At 37.8% G+C, this 23,420-nt stretch overlaps 2 protein-coding genes across 2 annotated transcripts; one reads left to right on the top strand and one right to left on the bottom strand.

The window, feature by feature from the left end:
- Positions 1 to 10,476: 10,476 nt before the first annotated feature.
- Positions 10,477 to 12,898, bottom strand: HSPB2 (heat shock protein family B (small) member 2). The gene is made up of 2 exons (XM_053452451.1): positions 12,805 to 12,898; positions 10,477 to 10,955 (listed from the first exon to the last, which is right to left on the bottom strand). Exons 1-2 carry the CDS (start codon positions 12,896 to 12,898, stop codon positions 10,477 to 10,479), a joined length of 573 nt encoding a protein of 190 aa, XP_053308426.1.
- A 4,782-nt stretch (positions 12,899 to 17,680) lies between these two features.
- On the top strand, positions 17,681 to 21,417 carry CRYAB (crystallin alpha B). Its single transcript, XM_053451456.1, has 3 exons — positions 17,681 to 18,158; positions 20,566 to 20,688; positions 21,081 to 21,417. Exons 1-3 carry the CDS (start codon positions 17,877 to 17,879, stop codon positions 21,282 to 21,284), a joined length of 609 nt encoding a protein of 202 aa, XP_053307431.1. The 5' UTR covers positions 17,681 to 17,876; the 3' UTR covers positions 21,285 to 21,417.
- The last annotated feature ends 2,003 nt before the right edge of the window (positions 21,418 to 23,420 follow it).

Genomic DNA, 23,420 nt, shown 5'->3' with positions numbered 1-23,420 from the left:
ATTTCACAGTGAAATGCATTAACGACACCAATAAGCACACAAAAGAGGAACAGATAACAGATAAGGATATGGATTGGGGCTACAGATAATAGATACAATGAGGGCCTAAGGAAAGAGGTACACATAAAAAGGCTACTGTTTAAGCTTGGGTTTCTTCGGAAAGACTATTACATTAGGACATAAATGAATGTGTGTGTCTAGGTGTGTTAGTGTGTGGGTAAGTTAACGTGTGAATATGTGTAGGGGATATGTTATTGTATAAACATGTCTTTTGGTATGTTAGTGTGTGTCTGGTTATGTTAGTGCTATGTGTCCATTTGTGTTAGTGTGTGTGTCTGAATGTATGTGTTGAAAAAGTTACTATGAACAACTAGATTGCAAAGAAATATAAAATTAACTGAGGAAGGTCAGAAGATGTGACATTGAAAAATAATACATAAACAATACATAAAATAGGGAAATAAAAGTAATGTGTGTGTAAATGCTATTCCAGGTAGCTGGAGCATGATCATAAATTGAAATGCTCCCAGTGAACGTCCCATTTGTGGATGGGTTCAACAGCATCCCGTAAATGGAGTTAATTTACTAAAATGAGAATTGTGATTTCAGTACCCTTGTTTAACTACTCATTATGAAGGGCCAACACTGGCAAGTTTTTCCAGTAGGAAGGAGTGAGCTGGCCCTGTATAATATATAATCTTATGAGTGAGGATACTGAGGAGATCTCACTGATTTAATTATACATTTTACAGTCCAAGCCATGCTCTTTCTGTACCAGAAGTTTGCTGTAGCTGGCTTTTCATAACGTTTATTGAAGTCAAGAAACTGCACATCTCCATTGAGTGAATATAGTTCGTTGTCGTTGACATGAAGACCTACTGAAATGCTTAGAAGCTGCTGAGTAAAGTACAAGAGATCGTTATTACTTGTGTAACAAAAACAATATCCAGTGCACACGGAACATGTGTGAATAATAATATTTTTAAAAAAGATCTTCCAAAAAAACTTTTTATTTTTTTAATTTAAATTTAGGTGACCAAATCCCACCTTCATTTATTCTCAACCAAGCTTATCGACAGCAAACATTTGAATTAAATTTGAATCCTAATGTATAGTAAAACAAGCCTGTGAGTTTACAACATGTTGACTGTATATCTGGCCATTTCACGATGGTAACGCTATCAGTGGTTTAGACGTGAAACACTTTTGATTTCTAAGAACTCATTTACAGCTGGACACAGATGTTATCTACATGGTACCTGTCAGTCTATGGCAAGGTCTGCCCAGTAGTATGTACAATTCATATAGTGATATCATTAATTCGGCTCATTTGCAAGTGTGTCCACACACTCTGAACAGACACTCGCACTATTTACACTTCATTCCATTAACATTCATTCCATTTTCATGTTGTAGGTGAGTCGGGGTGAGAGAAAAGATTGAATCTCTCATTATACATTGTAGAGAGGTAACCGCATCTCATTTTGTCCTCATTTGTGTTTAGTTTTTCCCCCTTTGGTAAATACATGCAGGTTTTGTTACTAACGTCACTGTTCTTATTTTCATTTAAACATCTCCTCTGAAAAGTACGCTTCTGTAACCCAAACAACCAGAGATATTGCAACCAGAAAGAGTTAAATATTTTACAATGTAGCTGTCATAGAGAGAAACACCCAAATCAGCGATTGTATTTGCCTTCAAGAGTAAATGCAGCAGGTGTTTGCGTGATAGAAACTTGGCGTGTTCCTCGGAGCCAAAAATACCACGGGAAAGAATTCCAAGATCACAACCCATTTCATTAAGGGTCCATAACATAAGAAGGGTATTTTACTTACAGAGAAGGGCAGAAACTGCTGGTGTGGTTACCCATCTTGTTCCTTCTACCTCCATGGAGAGCAGAGAAACACGGAGACAATTTCCTGGTTTGCACTTTGCACAAGAGCAGTGTCAGGTTTCTCGGACGTTGTGTTTCTAGCTGGGAGTAAACTGAGATTGTGCTGCTCTGAATAGAGGACGGAAGATGGGACGGCGTACAAGGAAACTACATTGAAAATAATAGTGGTAATCAGGAAAAAACTGCAAAGAATAGATACCAAAACTCATTTAACCATTTAATGTGCAACCAATTTCTTTCTATGTCTCTGTTCTTATTTCCATTTTTCTAACTGGGTGTACACACTCATTATAGATTATTTTTTTCCGGTAGCTCTTTTTTGTTTTGAAACCATACTAAGCGTTTGGAAACACCAAATATGCACAGGATTTTCATGTGTCCTTTGCATTTACCGGCAAGTCTAATTAGCTGTGCATCGCCCCAAATTCATAGTTTGTTTTGTATTTTAAAGCAGAGTGAAGGGCCAAACACTTATTTATCTTTTATTTTAAGTTCATTGTTGCTTCTTCTTACACTGATCACTCTGCCTGCTGATCACACAGAAGAAAGTGGTTTTGCTTTCTCGATCATCTTTATTTACTGTTGACTATCTTTACTGTTACCTCCTGCGTCCCTAAATGGCAAAACATATTAATGTGCTTTAAGTTCCTATTCTAAATATTATTCATTCATACGTATTTTATTTCATAACATGGTACAACTTATGAGCCCAAGGAGGAGTTGATTAGCTCATTTCGTTTTGCTAACATCCTTTTTTTTTCATTTTTTCAATTTTTACCCAATTCAATATCTTATTTTTAATAAATACAGTGTTTAATTTATTAATCTCGTTTCAGAAGAGAACCCTACTTGTATAATAAGGGTTCAGCAAAACCTGACAGAACTACACAGTCACATTATCAGGAAGAGCCCTTCATTTGAACTACTTTACAGAACCCAGTGACAGAACAATCTATGATCACTAGGACTACAGCGCCACCAGATGGCCAAAGTGCTAATTACACCCTGTACACAAAACCTGCTGATCTCTCAACATTATCATTATTATTGTCTGAAAGCCTTTTTATAAATAAACATTCATATTTTATAATATCTCACTGTACCCATAGGTGGTTTTGGTACTTCACACTTTACCTTCCTGTTCTATACCTTAAAACCAGTGGACAATGAATCACTGTCTGCAGCCACCTGCTTTAGATGTGGCCATGTGCTCCAGTTTGCATCACCCGCTTGGACTATTGTAGCATATGGCTATGTGTATCCAGCAGGCTAAGTGGCCGCATACTAAGGTGTTCAATCAGAGATGTTTATAGTTAATAGACAGTACACAGATCAGAGGTACTGTGGGTCACCAAATCTAATTCCAACAAAATATCCATAGGCGCAGATCTAGTGACTCCTAAAACAAGTTAATTTTCAAATTTTTCTCTATAATTTTTACAGCTCAAATGGGAATAAAATTAAATTAAAATGGTGAAAGCACATAAATGATCCAGTTTAATATTGCCATTAGGTCTAAACTGGCCTGGCAAACTGGACAAATGCCTGGTGGTCTAGTGGCTAATGAGGCCATTTACTTATGCACAGTGCAAGAATTCAAAAACGCATGCAACCAGTGCATCATTCATCAACCTTGAAATACCAGATCAATTTAATTCCTAGTCTGGCCCTGATTGCCATTATACACGTCTAGTAATAATTATCTTTGTTACACATTTCTGTAGGACAGAAGGTAGTCGTATTACTGCTAGGTGTACTTGACAAATATTATTACATTGTTTGAACAATATACCCTTAAAGTCATTCTAAATAAAACTATATGAGCCAATGTGTGATTGACTCAAACAGACAGTGAACCCAGAGGAGGAAGTAGACACTTGTGTTGTATGTAATTAAAATAGGACACATCGCCCTGCCTGCAAGGTTTGTGTCAAACCATCCAAAACAAGAATATGACAGGCACGCTTGCAATCCTCATCATTTCAATTGTAATTTCACAGTGGAAACGACAGTGTACCCCGAAGCCCATACAAAGTACGAATTTACACCTTAACATCAGAAAAAAAACATTTGTTTGTTAAAACCTGTATGGGTATCTGCTAAGATTATGTAGAACACAGCTCAAAATGAGGGGTCTAAAGAGTTAAAACTATTGGATGTGGTTCAAATGAATAGTCTTTTCCTTAGATATCTGATTGGTGTATGATCATCCTAGATTATGTTTATCTCAATGTATTATTATAATACATGTAATGTAAGGATATTTCACTTATAACTATCCTAAATCTGAGATGAGGCCAAGGACTGATAAAGGTCTGGGTCTATGGGCAGACTGGATGAGCCGAATGGTCCTTATCTGCTGTCTCTTACGGTAAATGAGGGTTTTAAGCAGACATCAATCTGGTTTGAAGCCAGTGACGGAACATACAATATTATCAGGTAGAGTTTGGGGAGAGGAGAAAAAAACACTTTGTTGTAAGTAAGTTTGCCAATAAATTATTAACCTGTTATCCATATTACAAATACAGTTTATGAATTCATAGTAACAATATGGCGCTGCTAGCTATTATTGGAGTGCTAATATTAACTCGGAATGATGACCTAATCGTTGCATGACAAATGTAAAGAGCAGCGGCATTGTTAAGAATCCTTTGCTTTGGCACAAAGACCTTGAACAATATCAGGCCAGCAGTCACAGGTAAGGCTAGCCGCATGATATAGTCAACGTGGCATTAGACTGGATAATATCATGGCCGGGACGAAAACCAAAAGATGATCCTGTGAGTCAATAAATGTTAATCTACTCATCTGCTTACATTTTTTTTTATTTCTTTTTGCTTTATGGTTTTATTTCTGGAATGGACTAAAGCTGTTAGAAAGGGCATTTATTTTCAGCGCCACATAAAAAAGATTTAACTAGTTATAAAATACAGAAGTGTTTTATTTAGTATAAAATATATATATATATATATATATATATATATATATATATATATATATATATATATATGTATCAAATAACAGATGGAATAAGTATCTTGTGATAATACCTTTTTTATTGGACTAACAGAATTTTGTAAAAAAGGTATTATCACAAGATACTTATTCCATCTGTTATTTGATATTGACACCACTGGACTAATACGGCTACAACCTCTACTCTCTCTCTCTCTCTCTCTCTCTCTCTCTCTATATATATATATATATGTTGATTTGGTTAGTCAGTTCACTTTAATTTTAAAACTTGGTTAAAATTAGGAACAGAACCACTATTTAGCACCAACCCCTCATATTTTTATGAAATGATCACATTTTAGTGTAAAAAGAGTATTTGTGACAAATAATCTCATTAAATTAATCAACGTGGTTATACAGCTAAAAGAAGAGACATGAGTAGTACTATAGGAATGCGTAGGTGTCACATAGCCTTTCAGACACCTTGTATATACTATACGACCAAACTTATGTGGACACCTGGCCATCACACCTATATGAGCTTTTTGGACATTCCCAAACCAGGAAAACCAGGCATTGATATGGAGTTGTCGCAACAATATCCTCCGCTCTTGTGCCCATTCAGTCAAAAGAGCACTTGTAAAATAAGGGACTGATATTGAACGTGAAGATCTGGCCTAAAATTGGCATTCCAACGGCGTTCAGTGGGGTTAAGGTCAGGGCTTTGTGCAGCCTTCTCACAACTAGTGCCACAAAAGCATTGCCTAAAATGCCTTTGTATGCTGAAGCATCAATATTACCCTTCACTGGAATTAAGGGGTCTAGCGTCCTCCTTTTATCCACCAAACCCAGATTTGTCCATCATACTTCTAGATAGTGAAGCGTGATTCATCACTTCAGAGAGCGGTTTCCATTGCTCCAGAGTCCAGCGGCGGTGTGCTTTAAACCACTCAAGTTGATGCTTGTTATTGCACACAGTAATCTTTGGCTTGTGTGCAGCTCGGCCATCAAAACCCATTTTGTGAAGCTCCAAACGCACAGTGCTTGTGCTGAGGTTGCTTCTAGAGGCACTTTTAAACAGGTGTGACTCCTAGCAGCCTGAACATCTCCTCCAAGATGGACATTTACAGTAGAAGTGGAGTCCAGTCTATTTATATTGTTTATACCGTGGATATATTATATAACATAAACGGCATTTATGGAATATGTATGTTGTTTCATTGTACTGTATGCTTATTGAGACCATGTGTCAACATCAATTACAGACTGCTATGCTAATTAAACTTAATCTAGAATAATTTTTGTGCACACCCATTATCTTTTATAATACCCATGTGCTACTGAAATATGCACATTAAAATGCAGGTTTAAAAATAAAATAAATTATTTGTAAAAGATATAGTTACTCCTCCATAATAGAATGTGATGGATCAGTTTCTTTATAAGTAATTGATGTTTAATAGATGGATTTTAATGTAATTAATTATCAGTATGAAAAGAAATTACTGCTGGGAACCCATGTGTGAATGGACCAAACCTGTCACATACTTATATAGAAATTATATAAATATCTAAAGGAGGAAACATTAACAATTAACATATGAAATATAACACAACTTATCTTATTTTTATTGTCAATAAGTAAAATAATATGTGTATCATTTGCCGTTGAAGACTCTGTCAAGCTATCAGAACTTATTTGAGTTGTCTGTTTCTTACACAATGGATACCCTAACGTCAACCGGCTACCTTCTTCAGTCTTGTCCCTGAGGCATCTATAAACCCTTCATCTTGGGAGATACGCCAAGTAAATGGTGATATGTTGACCACAGGAAGCGCTTGATTTTGAGATATAGAAACATAGAGGGTCATAGTCTTTGATGGTTTTTAGGGACGCAGTATTTAAGCTGTAGGTATGAAGGAAAACAAGCTAATAGCGTATGCAGTGTTAATAAATGTGTCATATTAGCATAATTCTAAAGGAGGAAACATTAACAATTAACAATCTGTTTTTCTTTTTAATATAACCCAGTGCTTAATGGCCTTGTCCAAGACACTTGCCAACATTCTCTTAAAACCTCACATCCCCTCTTCTTCCCAGGGTCTTGTTGATGTTTAGGGGTCTGGTTAAATAAGTGAGAAAATGGGTGTTCGCCCAGTCCCACCACCAATGCCAAAGTAGCAAAACAAAGGCAGATCAGTCGTCTGCTTTAGCAGCATCAGAGACAAAAGGGAGACTAACAACATTGGCAGGGAAGCCGGACACTTGGCGCGCCACCTTGCATTCCTGCGTGCTGTGGAATAAAAGAAAGGCTCTGCTCTGGATCGCCAACCGGCTCAGTGAATTACATTTTCTGCTTAGGAAGCATGGCATAAAGAGGCCTGGCACACTGGCACCTGAATAAAAAAAACAGGCTTTTCATTGCAATAGGATGAGATAACATTATCAGCAGAGCAGTTCTAGGGGGGTAAAAAAAATCCCTAAATTGTTCCTGTACATACATTTGAATGCAGGTGTAATGCCTTGTACGCTCCCCAGACTTCTAAGAGGGATTCAAGAACAGGAAGCTGAGGTAGTAGGGTTGAACTTGATGGACTTAGGTCTTTTTTCAAGCTTATGAACTATGTAACTATGTAACTATGTAACTATGACAACCTGAAAAAACCCTGGAAGTGTCAAGTATGTCCCACAGGACCATAAATGCAGTGAATATGACAATAATAATCAATTATAAGGTAAAGCCATAGGAATTAAACACTAGAGTAACATAGGTATGATGTACAGCTCCTGTATATATTTGTGGAGGATATAGACCAATCTTTTAAACACTAAAGGTCAGTGGCAATAAGGACCTATACTAATTCTGAGTAGGGTGGGCAGTGAAATTGTATTTAGAAAATGAGAATTTTCTAGTGAGATGTTTAAGGGAAAGACTGACCCTGTGAGCGCCATTCCTGGCAGTAAAATGCATGAAGGCGAATGTTTCCTATTGACCTGAGGTTAGCTTCGCTGGTGAGCTGACAATATAGGTTTCTTTTTAGCATATGGAACAAAAGCGTTATGAGCTTTCTAATCCCAACAAATTGGGATTTACCTTGGTTTTCTACAATGAAGGAAAAAAATATTTGATCCTCTGCTGACTTTGTATGTTTGCCCACTGACAAAGACATGATCAATCTATAATTTTAATGGTAGGTTTATTTGAACAGTGAGAGACAGAAAAAACAACAAAAAATCCAGAATAACGCATTTCAAATAAGTTATAAATTGATTTGCATTTTATTCAGTGAAATAATTATTTGCCCCCTTTGCAAAACGTGACTTAGTACTTGGTGGCAAAACCCTTGTTGGCAATCACAGAAGTCAAACGTTTCTTGTAGTTGGCCACCAGGTCTGCACACATCTCACTCTCTCCAAGTCATTAAGGTTTCAAGGCTGACGTTTGGCAACTTGAACCTTCCAATGCCCTGGCTGAGGGAAGGAGGTTCTTACCCAAGATTTTGCGGTACATGGCCCCATCCATCGTCCCTTTGATGCAGTCAAGTTGTCCTGTCCCCTTAGCAGAAAAACACCTCCAAAGCATAATGTTTCCACCTCCTTGTTTGACGGTGGGAATAGTGCTTTTGGCGTCATAGGCAGCATTCCTCCAAACACGGCGAGTTGATGCCAGATAGCTCAATTTTGGTTTCATCTGACCAAAACACTTTCACCCGGTTCTCCTCTGAATCATTCAGATGTTCATTGGCAAACTTCAGACGGGTCTGTACATGTGCTTTCTTGAGTAGGAGGACCTTGTGGGCACTGCAGGATTTGAGTCCTTCACCGCATAGTGTGTTACCAATTGTTTTCTTGGTGACAACAATGGTTGTTGTCCCAGGTGCCTTGAGATCATTGACAAGATCCTCCCATGATCATTAAAACGCCACAAGGTGAGATCTTGCATGGAGCCCCAGACCGAGGGAGACTGTGTTTCTTCAATTTGCGAAAAATCGCACCAACTATTGTCACCTTCTCACCAAGCTGCTTGGCTATTGTCTTGTAGCCCATTCCAGCCTTGTGTTGGTCTACAATCTTGTTCCTGACATCCTTGGACAGCTCTTTGGTCTTGGCCATGGTGGAGAGTTTGGAATCTGATTGATTGATTGCTTCTGTGGACAGGTGTCTTTTATACCTGTAACAAACTGAGAGAGAGTGCTCCTAATCTCAGCTCATTACCTGTATAAAAGACACCTGGGAGCCAGAGATCTCGCTGATTGATAGGGGATCAAATACTTATTTTACTGGGTAAAATGCAAATAGTTTATAACTTATTTGAAATAAGTTCCTTCACTGTAGCTTATGAATTAAAATGTCAACAAGTAGGATGATGTTTGGTAAATTGTGAATGGGTCATAATCACATTTTTTCACTTGGGTTTCTTCAAGCAATGGTTTTTCTGTGGATGTCCATTTAAAAGAAACATGTGGGTACACAAAAATAATGTAATTTTATTGCAAATAAACATTTTGAATTTTTTTCCTTATTGTGTTTTCTAGGGAGCTGAGTATTTTTTTGTGTGCTGACCATTTTCCCACATGGGTGTGGAGATAGGCCAAGACCAAGGGTATATATCACCAAGATTCAAATGAAAAGTATCTTTGGCAAAGACACTCGTAATTCAGTAGTTGAACTCTTTGCCTGCTCTGAAAATAAGACCACAATTTACTGTTAGCTGAATGTTTCATACAGGTATGGCATATAGAGATATGTGTCAGTAACTACTGTGATTTCATTTAATCCATCTCATTCTGGCCAGTATGTGACCTGCTTCCGAGCTACATCCACAAATAAACATTGGTATTCAAGCATAGCTCATTACAATGGGATGACTTGGAGGACATACAGAGTTTTATTACATCAGATGTAGTGCATTCAATGGGAACACAATGTAAATGTCTTCATATCATCCAAGGTATTACTATGTGATCAGATGCTGTCTGGAAACTGGAACCCGTATTGGAGCTCGTGGGACCTGGTGAAACCATTGTTTAGTCAAGGTCATGGTAGGATGAGCCCAAATTCAAGTACTAAGAAGGGTTGGAATTGAAAGACATTAACGAAAAACCAAACCAAAATCCTGCTAAACCGGCAAATCACTTATGAGAATGATATCCCTATTAGGAAAAGAAAATGAATTGATAATAAAACATAACTATTAAGATTTCCATGTTTTATACGTTTATATATATAAAGGTTAAGTTCTATTGTCAGTTCATTTTTTTGTGCTGATGGATATACCAATCTTTTCCTGAATTACTAAATCCAAATGGTCTTTAGGACCTGTTACTTTTGATTTATAATAACTCTGCTGAGACAACCTAAGCTTTGGAAAATCCTGTATATTGCTAGACCGGGTGAATGAAAACATCAATAACATTAGGGTAGTTGATATACCTGTCAGAAAGGTACACAAGTGGAATTGTAGTGGTTCAGCAGCACTTGGTCATGTTTAGAAACTTTACCTCTTTCAACCCCTGAAATGTATTTCCCAAGGGGCTATTTAACACAACAGTCAAGGAAAAACATGCAATATGTAAATAAAATTCACTTTCATTAAAACTGACCCTTGATCTTAAAATAATTACCACTACTTAGGTTCGATAGTGTCCCTTAAAATGTGTGGCTTCTCAGTCTGGTCCTGAGCTGAGCTTTCATGTTCTACCTCCGTAGACTTCTGCACCTCTATCTTCACCACATTTACTTCACTTTTCAAATCCACCCCTTTCCTCGGGGCCTCAATGCTTAAGATTCCATCATGAGACAAAGTGGTTCTCACCAGCAGAGGGTCAACATCCAAAGGTAGAATGTATGTCCTCTTAAATGTCCTAGAGATAAAGCCATGCCTATCAATCTTCTGTGGGTGCTGCCCACAGACCTCAAGCAGGTTGTCTATAGTACGAACACTGATCTCATCCGGGAGAAAATGGCTAACATCCAAGAACACTTGGAATTTGTGATCATTCATATTAATCTCAGAAAATCCTCTCCCTGTCTGCTTGTTAATCCTGGGCCTGATATAATAGCCATGGTATAATGTTGGACATAAAAGGTCTTCTGGTGCAATACCTGTGAAAGACATAAAGGATATCAGGAAATCATGAAGTGTAACTATAACCACCATCCAAAACCAACCACTGTTACATTCTAAAACAAATACACATATTAAATATAATGATATTTCAAAATGTATGGTTGTTATTTAATTAGACCATTGACCAAATGTTAACAGGCAAAGATCAGAAGACCGTTATGATGCTTACATTGGTTAATATTTAGTACAACCGTTTTGGAAGTAGGGAAAATGCTAAATGCTGTTTTGGAAGTTAAAACAATTGGTTTTCTTTAATGTCAGTGCAAGATCAGAGCACTTTTTTATTTCACGTTACAGAGGGGGTTTAATAACACTGGTGCCATATGGTACAATAGGATAATTCCAAAAGGGCTATTGGTCAATAACTGAGTAGATAAAAGTTATATAACCAGTAAAATATTTTTTCACATGAAAAAATACTGATATACAGATGTCACATAACTAACAGTAAGAAACAAGAAACAGGACATAGTACCGTGCTATGCTGTATTGTATAAGGAAAACCAACTAAGGTTGAACGAAATGGTAATCAGCGGTTCCCTGTTCCACATACCCATACGCAGTGTTTTCCTAAGGAATATAAAGTAAATTGTCTTGCGATGTTTACTTCCGGCAGTGGCTGCTGACTGTGTCTGTAATTCGCTGTTGGTTCCTCACTTCCAACAATGAAGAACTGACAGTGAATATGGACACCCCTGGCATCTATACTAAAAAATGAGAAGGTTTACAGATGCTTTCAAGATTTTTGTATAACCAACATGGATTTTTATGAAATGTAGGAACTCTGAATAGATGTTTCTAGGGGTAAAAAAACCTCTATGGTTGGTGTGTAGCCACTGTTTGTTGGCTAGAGATAAAGGTGGCACCATTGAATTGTCAATAGCTGGTAGGAAGATGTGTAATGTTTATATGCTTTATTGTCATTTTAATGAAAGGCACATCAGCTAGCATGTATTACATGTTTTATGGTGGACTAGCACTGGATAGTAAATATTATAAAATGGTGTTGGGACTCTTTACAGTCCATCGTTAGAGAGTTAATCTCATGTCACTTGTGGGTCTGTCACAAGTAAGAAATGCAATGTCATCTCAGTATAATGTCAGATTAAAGTCTCTGTCTGTGCCAATGGACAATCAGATACAGAGCAGCTGTCTGTCTATTAATATACTTATTTTCAGACAAGATGATTGTCAGGAAGGCAAAGTAAGAGTGTGCATGTCTACATCCTGCAAGCAAACAGTTTACACATGACTGATGCTGTGGGTCTATTACAGGACACTTTTAGCTATCCATCCATCCATCCATCCAACAGATGACGGGTTGAAAGTATGTGTGCATTTATATATATCTTCTAATAAATAATAATACTTCATAACTGATGTGATATTGTATTATTGCTTATAGTACTTCTACAGTACAGCTCCTGCATGCTGTGCACAATCACTGTTTTCAAGGGCCGTGTTATGATGTCATCATAATATGCAGTCAAGGAGGTGAATATTGGAGGTAAGAGTCAGTGGAGACAGAGGCCTCCGCCAGATGGGCAGGTTTTGAGCTCCTTCTCTTTCAGGAGGTAAGGAAGGGGTTCTTCATCAGGAGATCCACATGGTTTTCTGTTAACAGTTGGCCTGACCTTCCTGCCTTCTAATTATACTTCTGCATGGATTGGACCCAAAAGCAATGGACCTTAGCTCTAGAAATTAACTTGTAAAGTTTTCCGCCACTCAGGTGTGAATACAGGTGGAAAAACTGAGCCAGTTTTTGCAACAATTTTTTCTGAAATATGACATTCACTCCGGAGAGTCAATCTGTGAATAACTTACCTTCTGCAATGTTTTGATCAAAAATCTTTGTGGGGTTTGCAAATTCATATTCAGCAGTCATGGGGTAGGCATGAGGCACCGTTCTCTCTTCCATCATCGGAAAATGAAAAATATCCAAATGTTCGCGGTAAGTGGCAGCCGCCCTGAAGGTGATTCCCAGCAGCGGAGATGACAGAACGGACTCTGCTTGTAGGTTTTTATCAGTGGAAAGCTGATGGGAGGAGAAAGTTATGATAAAATAAAGCCCAAAATAGCCTTAAATAAAAAGGCTTAAGGATGCCTGCGAATAGAAAAGAAGTAAACTGTATTGTGTCCCACAGAGAATGAATGCATGGCATGCAAATAGATACAGCATACCAAAGGGCTAAGGGGTGCACAAGTAATGCTTGGAACATGCGCTACTGCAGAATTCAAGCGAATATTTAAACAAGATAAGCTGTGCTAGATTTGGTAGCATCATACTTAAATCAGAATACAAAGGATTCTAATGATCTGAAGTCTATATTTAACCATTACTATACAAAGTGATGCTAACGTGCTAGAACAGAGGGATATACTAATGCTGGATACATCTGAGCCTTCCCAACACGGTCCTGGAATTCATATGTGTGTTATTATACAAACACTTTGTTATCATTAGGTTTACCCGCAAATTCTGGAACCATCCAGGATTTATCTTGATTTTTTTATCTAGGTTTTTTTATATGTGTAAATACGTTTTTTTTATATAACGAGAATGGACATCTTCATTCTACCTCATACCGAAGAAGAAGCAGTGGTGTTCTTACAAGAGAAAGGTATACTGACAACTGGGGCACTGTGTCAAAATGGCCACGAAATGAAGCTTTTCTTTGGCTCGAGTATTTTCTGGGATTGTAGAAAGTCTACTTGTCGGAAGAAGGTCAACATCCTCAGCGGAAATTGGCTCACAGATAGTCGTCTACCCTTTGTGACAGCCGTTCGTTTCTTCTATTACTGGGTCAAGGAATTGATATCAATCATGAATTGGGCATGAATAGGAACACAACCGTAGACTGAAACAACTACATGCGAGAAGGCTGCGCTAACTACCTCATCGAGCTACCAAAACAGAAGATAGGAGGTGAAACATGAATTGTCAAAATCGACGAGAGTTTGTTCACTAAGCGTAAATACAATGGCGGCCGTGTGTTTCCTCAGCAGTGGGTATTCAGAGGAATTTGTCAGGAAACCCGCAAGCGCTTCTTGGTCAAAGTTACCAATCGCAGTGCAGCATCCTTAAACGGCAATGATGTTTATCGGAACGGGCTCTATCATTTACTCAGATAGTTGGTGTGGCTACAAGATCGAGGAATTAGAAAAAGCCGATTTTGAGCATTTTAAAGTAAATCATCACTACAACCTTATTGATCCGTACACTGGTGTCCACACACAGAGCGGCGAGAGAATGTGGGGATCGGCTTAATGGCACAACAAACAACAACAAATCATTGGGAGTCATGTTTGCCCAAATTCATCATTACAATTTCTTCCTTGTTTGTACCAATAAAAAAGTAAACAAATAAAAGCTATACATCTTTTCCCCAAATACCTTGTTCAATAACATACAGATCTTGACTAGGAACCTTTACGCTTCAGAACCAGACCACATGAGCGTTTTTCACACCATATATTTCCAATTGATATATGTAAACCCAGAGTGACACCTAGTGATATAAGTTTATATATATATATAGTATGTACTGCAATCATTATATATTAGTCTGTAGATTTAGAGATAAGTCAAATTAAGTCAACCCAACATACTTGTCTCTAAGGTCCTGTGGAGTCTGCATAAACCTCCATTACTAAAGCTCTAAATGTGCTTAGCCAAATGGCCCTTGTCTGAAACAAGGCATAGAGTTTCTTGTCAAACAGAACCATTTGGCCCTTTTAGTATGTCTCAAACCTTAAGTAGCCCTTGGTTTCTTAGATTCAGGGGCAGTATGCATATCCCATGCCGGTTTAAATTCCCTTACTGTTTTAGCCTCTACCACTTCTACTGGGAAGAATCATTTGTAAGGTCAGCTATGTGTATTGTAGAAAACTGGTTTCCATCTTCAAGACCAGGCATGATTTAGTAATTACCACATTATTTTCCATTAAAGAGATCCGAAAACCCAAATTGGCTGTTATTGCTTGAGAACATCGGAAAAGGTTTTATTCTGCAGACATCAAGGAACAAACAGTATGATAGAAGTGTATTCCTATTGTTGTGGGACAGTTAATAGTTTGTGTAGAGCAACTTTGGCTAATATGGTAAGGAGTCATTATTCACATGTAAATAACGTATAACAGAGCTCATACCCAAACGGAGACAATAACATAACTATACGGATGCAAATACATTTCCTACAAATGTGAGCGAGTTCTCCATCAGCTTATGTTGGCTTTTCATCGTATAAAAATAACATCCCATTCTCGGGTCTATTTTAAGCTATACTGAAAAACCATGTGTGTGGCTTCATCCCAAAAGATATATTAAGAGTGTGGAAAACAACATTCTCTGTTTAAAGCTACCCCCTACGTGAAAAGGTTCTGAAATATGAGATTTCCGTAAATCCTCTAGGTAAAGTAACAAAAGTTTAGAGATGGGAACTTGCATGACATCATTGTGATGACATAAATTTCACAAATCTCATTTTGCAGCATATGTGTATGAATCCACCTGTTAGGCTGTCGAGACGTTAGTTGTGTGAAGTGAGTTGTGCTGTCAGGACTGTTTCAGCCAAACTGAGACAGCAAGTAGCAACCTTGACCAGGGCCAGACTGGAGACGAAATTGTCATTTAACAATTACATTTATCACGGACATTTAACAGGGTGGAATAATCCAGTAAAGCCCGAGAACAGGGAATTAAGATGGCTGTCCATAGCCATGAGGTGGGTTACTAATACATACATTGCCCTTTTAAACGCCAGTACACTGGTTTAGTTAGTGTACTTAAAGGGGCAGTGTCCTTGGGAGACCCCTAAACAAGCGATGCATATGAAAGTGCTTTGTAAATGCTTTCATATGCATTATTTGTTTTTAAATAATGCATACAGATATATATATATATATATATATATATATATCCTTCTTGTCCTGATGTTCTGCACCACTGATTTCCTGCTAATGAGAGCACTTTCCACGCATGCACAAGGGGGTTCGAATAGACCCCCGTCCGCAATGTTTGCCGATCTAATTCTGGAGTGGGAGATCAGGAATGACTGGAGTGTCTCTTTACCTGAAAAACGTAGGATATGGGAAAGCTGGCTAATCTGCTTAACGAGACAAATATTTCATAAGAATCCACTTTCAAGTTATTTCTAGCGTTTTCTAGTAATTATTGTATCCATGTGGAGTTAAAACAGGCTGGAACTGGGTAGAACGCCATTTTTTTTTTTTTTTTTAGAAAAAAAGACTAGTCATGCTTCTTCCTAAAACAATGCTTCTTCTGTAAGGCCTGCTTGTTTATATCGGGACCCACAGCACATTCCATTCAAACAAAAAGGAACGATAAGCTCGGTCAACAATAATTCTTAAGGTAGCAAGTTTTTAAAAATATATATATATATATATTGGGTGTATATTAACATGGTGCGTTTATTACAGTAATGCAAATCTCCAATGTTTAATAAATCCTAATATTTCTGCATCTTGTGATTTATTCATGGTGGTGATTAAACCAAGGCTCAACTGGTATATACCCATAAAAAGATCAAGAATTCCACGTCACCGAAAGGCAATGTATATCAGTGCAGAAAAACAGTGACCTCTGACACAGGACCTCAATCAAATCCAGCCCTGACACCATAAGTCGGTACCTTGAAGATGCCACCAATGTTTTACTAGGCGTGTAGAAGGTGCAAAAATGACAAATAATATCACAACTCATAACAGAGAACAAAATGTACACATAAAATGTATATACACATGAAGGTAGAGGACACTCAACAGCCTCTTGCCTTGGCCATGTTTTCCAGGAAACGTATTTCCATATTGCTGACCAGCCCAGATAAAGTGCTGCCCTGCAGTATGGGGGGTGTATAACTGGCTAACTGGCTCCCTCCCATGAGTCTATACATCCCACATACTGCAGGGCAGAACTCTATGTGGGCTGGTCAGCAAATGGAAAAAACTATACATGTCCTGGAAAACATGGCGATGCGGTCACCATACGCTTGCGTGATAATGTATTTCAGAGATCTCTACCAAGACCTGGAACGCACCACATAGTATCAAACTTTGTAGATCAAACTTTGTCTTGTAACCTCTGGAGTCATCTCCAGGGCAAAATGCACAAACTATCACCCCTATGTCTCCAACCTTATGACTTCTGTATGTGTCAGGCTCACAAAAAACAAACCACATATTAAACAAGGGTTTATGAGAAGATTTCTTATGTTTATCACCGTGACTGTATCAAAATAATTAACTTACAATACTTTAATGATTTAATTTTTTCAACACAAAATATATCAGAATTAAAAATATTACAGATGTTTTAAAAATATACAGAATAAATTATGTTCTGTATTCTTTAGTATGCAAACATCACTGGCTGGGGAAATGAAATGTTTGTGTTTTAACCCTTGACATTACGGACAGACCGCAGACTCATTTGTCATTTTTTTTCCAAAGATTTAACAAATGAGTCATTGTCTACTGGGATAGATTAATTTTACGCATTTGAATGCCGAGGGATTCTGGATTCTGACAAAAGCAATGAGCCGCAGCGTGTATGTAAAAGGGCGGAATCTCTCTATCAGCTGTCAGATCTGAGAATAAAATCATCCCTTGTCAGGTTACAGAACAGTAGCTGAAATGATCCTCCTATCTGTTAAGCCAGCGTGCATAGTAGTGGGAAAGAAAACAGAGGGGACATCAGCATATCTTCTTGCTGATCCAATGTGATAGATTGTGAATAGAGAATGTGTCATTGCTCATACGTTCTATCCCTCTGCTGAATGGGAGAAGACAAGCGTGTTTGGATAATTAAACCACCTGACATCCCTTTTCCAGAAAGTTCAATGTTGGGGTACCAGGGAGGAGCTTAGAAAACAGCCACCATGTATATAAGGCCTTTTGGGAAGGTGAGTAGCTCAAACATTGAACAGTCCTCTCTGACAGTAGCCACGAGAAGCCAGAAGAAGATGGACATAGCCATCCAACATCCTTGGTTCCGCCGCCAATTTTACTCCTTCTTTGGACCAAGCAGGCTCTTTGAACAGAGTTTCGGGGAGCACCTTCAGGAATCTGATCTGTTTCCAACTTCCACTATGCTGTCACCCCTTTTCTTCAGATTTCCATTTGTAAGGCTCCCAAGCTGGATAGAAACTGGCTTGTCAGAGGTAATTCTTTTCATTGTGCTAACCCCAACATCATAACTGTATAACAAGGCAGTCATTTAACAGCTACATGGACAGTAATGGGTCAAATGTTGTCACTATGCCTATTAATAGACAAATTGTGCTATAGAGTATCGTGTCAAAATCCAAAGTACTTACAGCATGAATGACTGAATAGTTAATTCATTAGAGTCTTTAGAACATGTTAAAAGTGGGCCAACGTTAATTTTGCAATTTTTTGTATTTTTCATAATACAATGTGTTTTAAGTAAATCAGTTCATATAATTGCAGCTCCTTTCAATTTTAATAGACTTGACCAGAAAATGTAAAGAAAAACATCTAATCGTTTTCAGCAGTGCAAGTGTCTTGCATTTTATTATCTTTATCAATATGTTTTGATAATAGCACAAGAATATTCCGTCGCGTTGTACAGTGGGTAGACAGGACATAAGAAGTAGTGCATAACATACATTTTACTGTATGACACTGAATTAGAAACATTGTGCGTCCTTGATAATGTTTCACCTTCAGATACCTCTTAGGACTGCACAAGTAATCCTTTATAATAACACCGGCACACAATTATTTATACGCACATACCGGTAATGCCAAGTTTTTCAGTTGTCCAGTAAACCTAGCCAACATTTCACAGTTGTTTTTTCTCGTACACTCGTACAGTACAGTGTCCTTGCGGGTGAATTACAGTACAAGCTTTCTGCACCGGTTTTTGTATAAACAAACACATTTCAGGGATGTTCATGGTCTCTGGCCAACAGAGATAAAATTGCGAGCCATTTCATCACACGCGGTTAAACATTTAGGTTACCTTATCAATACCTTATTTATGTGCCTTGCAAAATGTTATTTTTGACCAGTTAATCTAATGTGCCTTCTTTTAGTTGATAGTTGAAGTTGAAGAATTCCTTTAAAAGACAATAAAATTATTGATATTGATCAATTTGGATCAATAAGGGGTGTAGGAGAGGTTGTTAGCCATACCTGCTCCAGCCTATTCCCAAAGCTATCTAGGCTAGCCCTGCCTTTGTAGGTGGCTATCTCCACCCATTGGGTGGCTAGACCTGTCCCCTAACCAAGCCACTTGCCCTGAAGAGGTCAGGATCCTCGTAGTCTGACCTGGGAATTTGCCAAGCATGATAATCATAAGCTAGACTTTACTCCATAAACAAAATAAATATCACTGGATTTTATATAATTTTCTTGGTAGCACAATCTGTCAGAATTTGTATTTGGTTAGATAAGTGTATTAAGTTATTAAACCTAGCTCCTGGCTTCTTATAAATACTGCCAGCAACGGTGAGCAATAACGGTTGTCTTGTTACGACATGTTTCCCATACTGCTGCCCATAATGTTTCCATTTTGGTATCTCGTAAAAAAGTTCCATCTTGGATATTTACACCTTATACAAAACAGGTAATATTGAATAGAGGCAAAAATGAAGATTTAAACAGTGACTCAACTCCACTAAGGTTTGGCTGAAAGGGGAGAATACCCAAATCAGCATCGTAGAAGACTATATTATTCTATTTAGCACCATTACGCAAAACAATGTTGAACTATTTTGACGATTAATAATGATTCTAGATTACTGACATATAAGAATACACAATGTTTTATCAATATTCATTTTACGTCAATTTAATTTTATTAATACAAACATGGTTGAATTTTTTATTGCATTGAGAGAAAGCTTTCTGGTTTATATATTATTTAGTAAAGTCATAATGACACATACAATAATATTTTATTATAAAAAGGGAAATTCTCTCATGATCCCAGCTATTTGTAGTTTACAGCCATTTACTTCTGATACGTTGATGTCAACGCTCCCCGTGTTATATAATATTATGTAATAAAACAACGCTTGTTCTCTTTTTCAGACACTTGGTGCTTTCCCTAACCAGCAAAACTGAGTCATCATTTAACTGCTCAACAAACAAATTCTCTTTCTTAATTCTTACACAATAGCCTTTATGTAAAAGCAATCCTTTTCCAGTAGAAATGTCACAGGAACCAGCGGAGTATGAAAACTGTAAACCCATTGTTAGATCAGCTTGTTAGTGACAATGGTACAAATGGAATGGGAATAAACATATGTCAATCTGATCTGTAGTGACTTTGATAAAATAAACTAATAAAATAAAAATCTTAGCAACGTAAGTTCAATGAAAATGAAATCTCCCTGGCACAAACTATGAACAAGGCAAAATTGAACACGATTAAAGAAAGGGTCGCCATCACTACTGGGAATTGTGTTTCTCATGGTGCATTTAGTTATAATAGCGTTACATTCTGCAGAATAGGCAGAGAGGCATCTGAAAGAACTCGGAAATATATATTAAAATGTGATTGTTAGCATTAGTCTCCAATCTGCTTTTATTTTCTTACAGATGAGACTAGAAAAGGACAAGTTCACTGTTAACCTTGACGTGAAACATTTCTCCCCTGAAGAACTCAAAGTAAAAGTTCTGGGGGATTTTATCGAGATCAATGGGAAACACGAGGAACGCCAGGTAGGCAACAGTCACCAAGTGAGCTACAGATGCAAAAATAACTTGGGCGCTTCAGATAAAGAAATGGGAGGAATTTCTTATTACGCATTTTATGTATGGAGCACCATCAGATTCTATAGTGCTGAATAATATATACATAATAACTAGTAATTCATGCTGATAGGTGTATCTTTACACACTGTTTGGAGTATAAGACATATAAATCATGTCCCTTATAGCATATTATAATATCAATGTGATGCTAATAGTGCTCCTAATCTAGAGAGATTGCAAATCTCATCCCATTTTATTCCTACTCTCCTGCAAACTGTATATTAATTAATAGAATAACATGTAATTATTAAGAGAATGACAAATATAATATAAATGATTATTCGATTTAATATTCGCAGGATGAACATGGTTACGTTTCCAGAGATTTCCAGAGGAGATATAAAATCCCACTGGACGTAGACCCTCTCTCCATCACCTCATCTTTGTCCCCTGATGGGGTTCTGACGGTGAGCGCACCAAGAAAGCTGGCTGACGTTCCTGAACGCTCCATCCCCATTACCCGTGAAGAAAAGGCAGCCATTGGTGCCGCGCCTAAAAAGTAGAGTGTTGCAACCCAGAGGATAACCTTCCACCCTGCCAGAGAGAGTGCGCGTACTACATTGCTACATGTATTTATTTGTGCTGTCCTGTGACCAAATCAAATTACTAATGCAAATAAAAGCAAGGAGAAGCATCTATGTGTCTCAGTAGTACTTCTACATTGTGTTGTTCAACACAAGATACTTAGTGAAGTATTTAATTTCTATCACTTAACACACTTATTTCACAGCACAAATTGTTGGATACACTTAAGAAAGAACGTTTATTCACTGGCAGTTCAAAGGGGTACCCGAAATGTATAGATTATTTCTTTATAGTTTTCAATTAACTCATCTAATTATACACAAAAAATGGATCTTACCATCGCGGTCAGAAAGAAGCGCCATTCTATAGACACTAGTGATATGTTTTTTGTAGGCTAGAGTAAGAGTAAGGTGTAGGGTCACATACGCTTTCAGTACCTTAAATGTCCATTTTTATATCTAACGTGTCTGATATAGTTGGTGAGTTATTATTTTATATTAGGAATATGTTGGCCAACAAACATTTCTACATTATGAACATTCATTCAGTTCATGTATATTTTGGACATAATTTTCATTGTCTTAAGTTTACTATTTAAATCTTTTTATACACAATGTCATATTATTTCCATGCTGAGTGCGTTAATGTTTTAAGCTGACATGATGGATGCTAGCAACTATCATCTTATTAATTTACAACAGTATGATATCTACTAAATTATTTCTAGTGAATACATAAACATTTAGAAATATACCAAATAGTACATATGTTCCTATAATACTGTGAAATACTGGCTGTTTATGCTTAGCATTTGAAAGTAATATTAATTATAATCCATATATACTACATAATGGGTCAAAAGCAAGAGAAGCACATGCTATGCCTCATGTGTTGTTGGACTGGATGACAGTGCCTCTATAAGAAGGTTTTGGAGCCACTCCTAACTTGGCCCAGTGCCCATACAGTACTTTCCTGTTCTTTTTAACATGATATTACTATGAATTATGTTCCTAATGTCACATTTAATTATAATAGTGTTAAATTAGAATAGTCCTTCTTGTTCTTTTTAACTTAATTTATGCTTTTTCTGCCCCCCTCCCCTTACCTTACTGTATGCCCCTCTATGCTATATCACTTTCCTCCCATACAGTAGTGCAAATATGTATGGCGTGTGAACTCTGTACCTCACCTACTCTGAATTTCATCCTTCTATCTACATGTGTTTCAGGGCTCTGTAAATTGTGTGTTAGGACTGGGTTGGAAGCTTCAGACAGGAGGTGTAGGAACACAGAAACCAATAGTTTAGACAAACACCAGAGGTTGGCAATACTAAAGCAATGTAGTGCGGGTTAGCAGAGTTTATATAGGGCTGCAGGTGACCGGCTCCTCCCAGTAATCTTATTTGAATGACTTCTGCAGAGTGGGGTTGGCTATGTATGGCTGTCCTAGAATTCCCACCAATGAGAACGCTCCTACGACAGTAGGACATGCCCCTCTGCACCTGCAGCTCATGCATCCCACTACATGTGGAGTCAAAGATAATCGAGGCCTGGGATGCGGCTTATTCCACAACTGCGCCATTGGACACAGTGTGAATGCTACTGGAGGCCGATCATTCGGCCTATTCTGGAACCACACCACTGCACGCAGCGTTTCAACCACTGGGGGCTTGTTTCGTGACTGCGACGCTGGACAAGACGTGGCACCAACTCAAGGCCAAGATCAATTTGAGATCATATCATTTCATTTCCTATAAACAAATAATAAAATACAGTGAAAAATAGAAGAAAGCACTATTGGTCCTGAGTTTATAAATACCTAATATTTTTATGTTTTCTTGTTTTTTATGGACAAGTTATAGTTCGGTGGAAGAGCCGGCATATCCAGGCCTCGATTATCTTTTACTCCTCATGTAGTGGGAAGCATGAGCTGCAGAGGGGCATGTCCTACTGTCGTAGGAGCGTTCTCATTGGTGGGAATTCTAGGACAGCCATACATGGCCAACCCCACTCTGCAGAAGTCATTCAAATAAGATTACTGGGAGGAGCCGGCAGCAGCTGAGGTTACCAGACAGGAGGATCCAGGTCCCCTGCAGCGCTGCGGGGGATCTGAAT

The sequence above is a fragment of the Spea bombifrons genome, chromosome 12, assembly GCF_027358695.1.
Source record: "Spea bombifrons isolate aSpeBom1 chromosome 12, aSpeBom1.2.pri, whole genome shotgun sequence".
In the NCBI taxonomy this organism is placed as follows: domain Eukaryota; kingdom Metazoa; phylum Chordata; class Amphibia; order Anura; family Pelobatidae; genus Spea; species Spea bombifrons.
The sequence above is the reverse complement of the archived record's forward strand: the minus strand, read 5'-3'. Positions and strand labels throughout refer to the sequence as shown.

Coding starts and splice junctions, on each gene's coding strand:
- CRYAB (XM_053451456.1), top strand. CDS start 17,877: ATGTATATAAGGCCTTTTGGGAAGGTGAGTAGCTCAAACATTGAACAG. Junction 18,159..20,565: donor TAGAAACTGGCTTGTCAGAG/GTAATTCTTTTC, acceptor ATTTTCTTACAG/ATGAGACTAGAAAAGGACAA. Junction 20,689..21,080: donor GGAAACACGAGGAACGCCAG/GTAGGCAACAGT, acceptor TAATATTCGCAG/GATGAACATGGTTACGTTTC.
- HSPB2 (XM_053452451.1), bottom strand. CDS start 12,898: ATGGAAGAGAGAACGGTGCCTCATGCCTACCCCATGACTGCTGAATAT. Junction 10,956..12,804: donor TGATCAAAACATTGCAGAAG/GTAAGTTATTCA, acceptor TGTCTTTCACAG/GTATTGCACCAGAAGACCTT.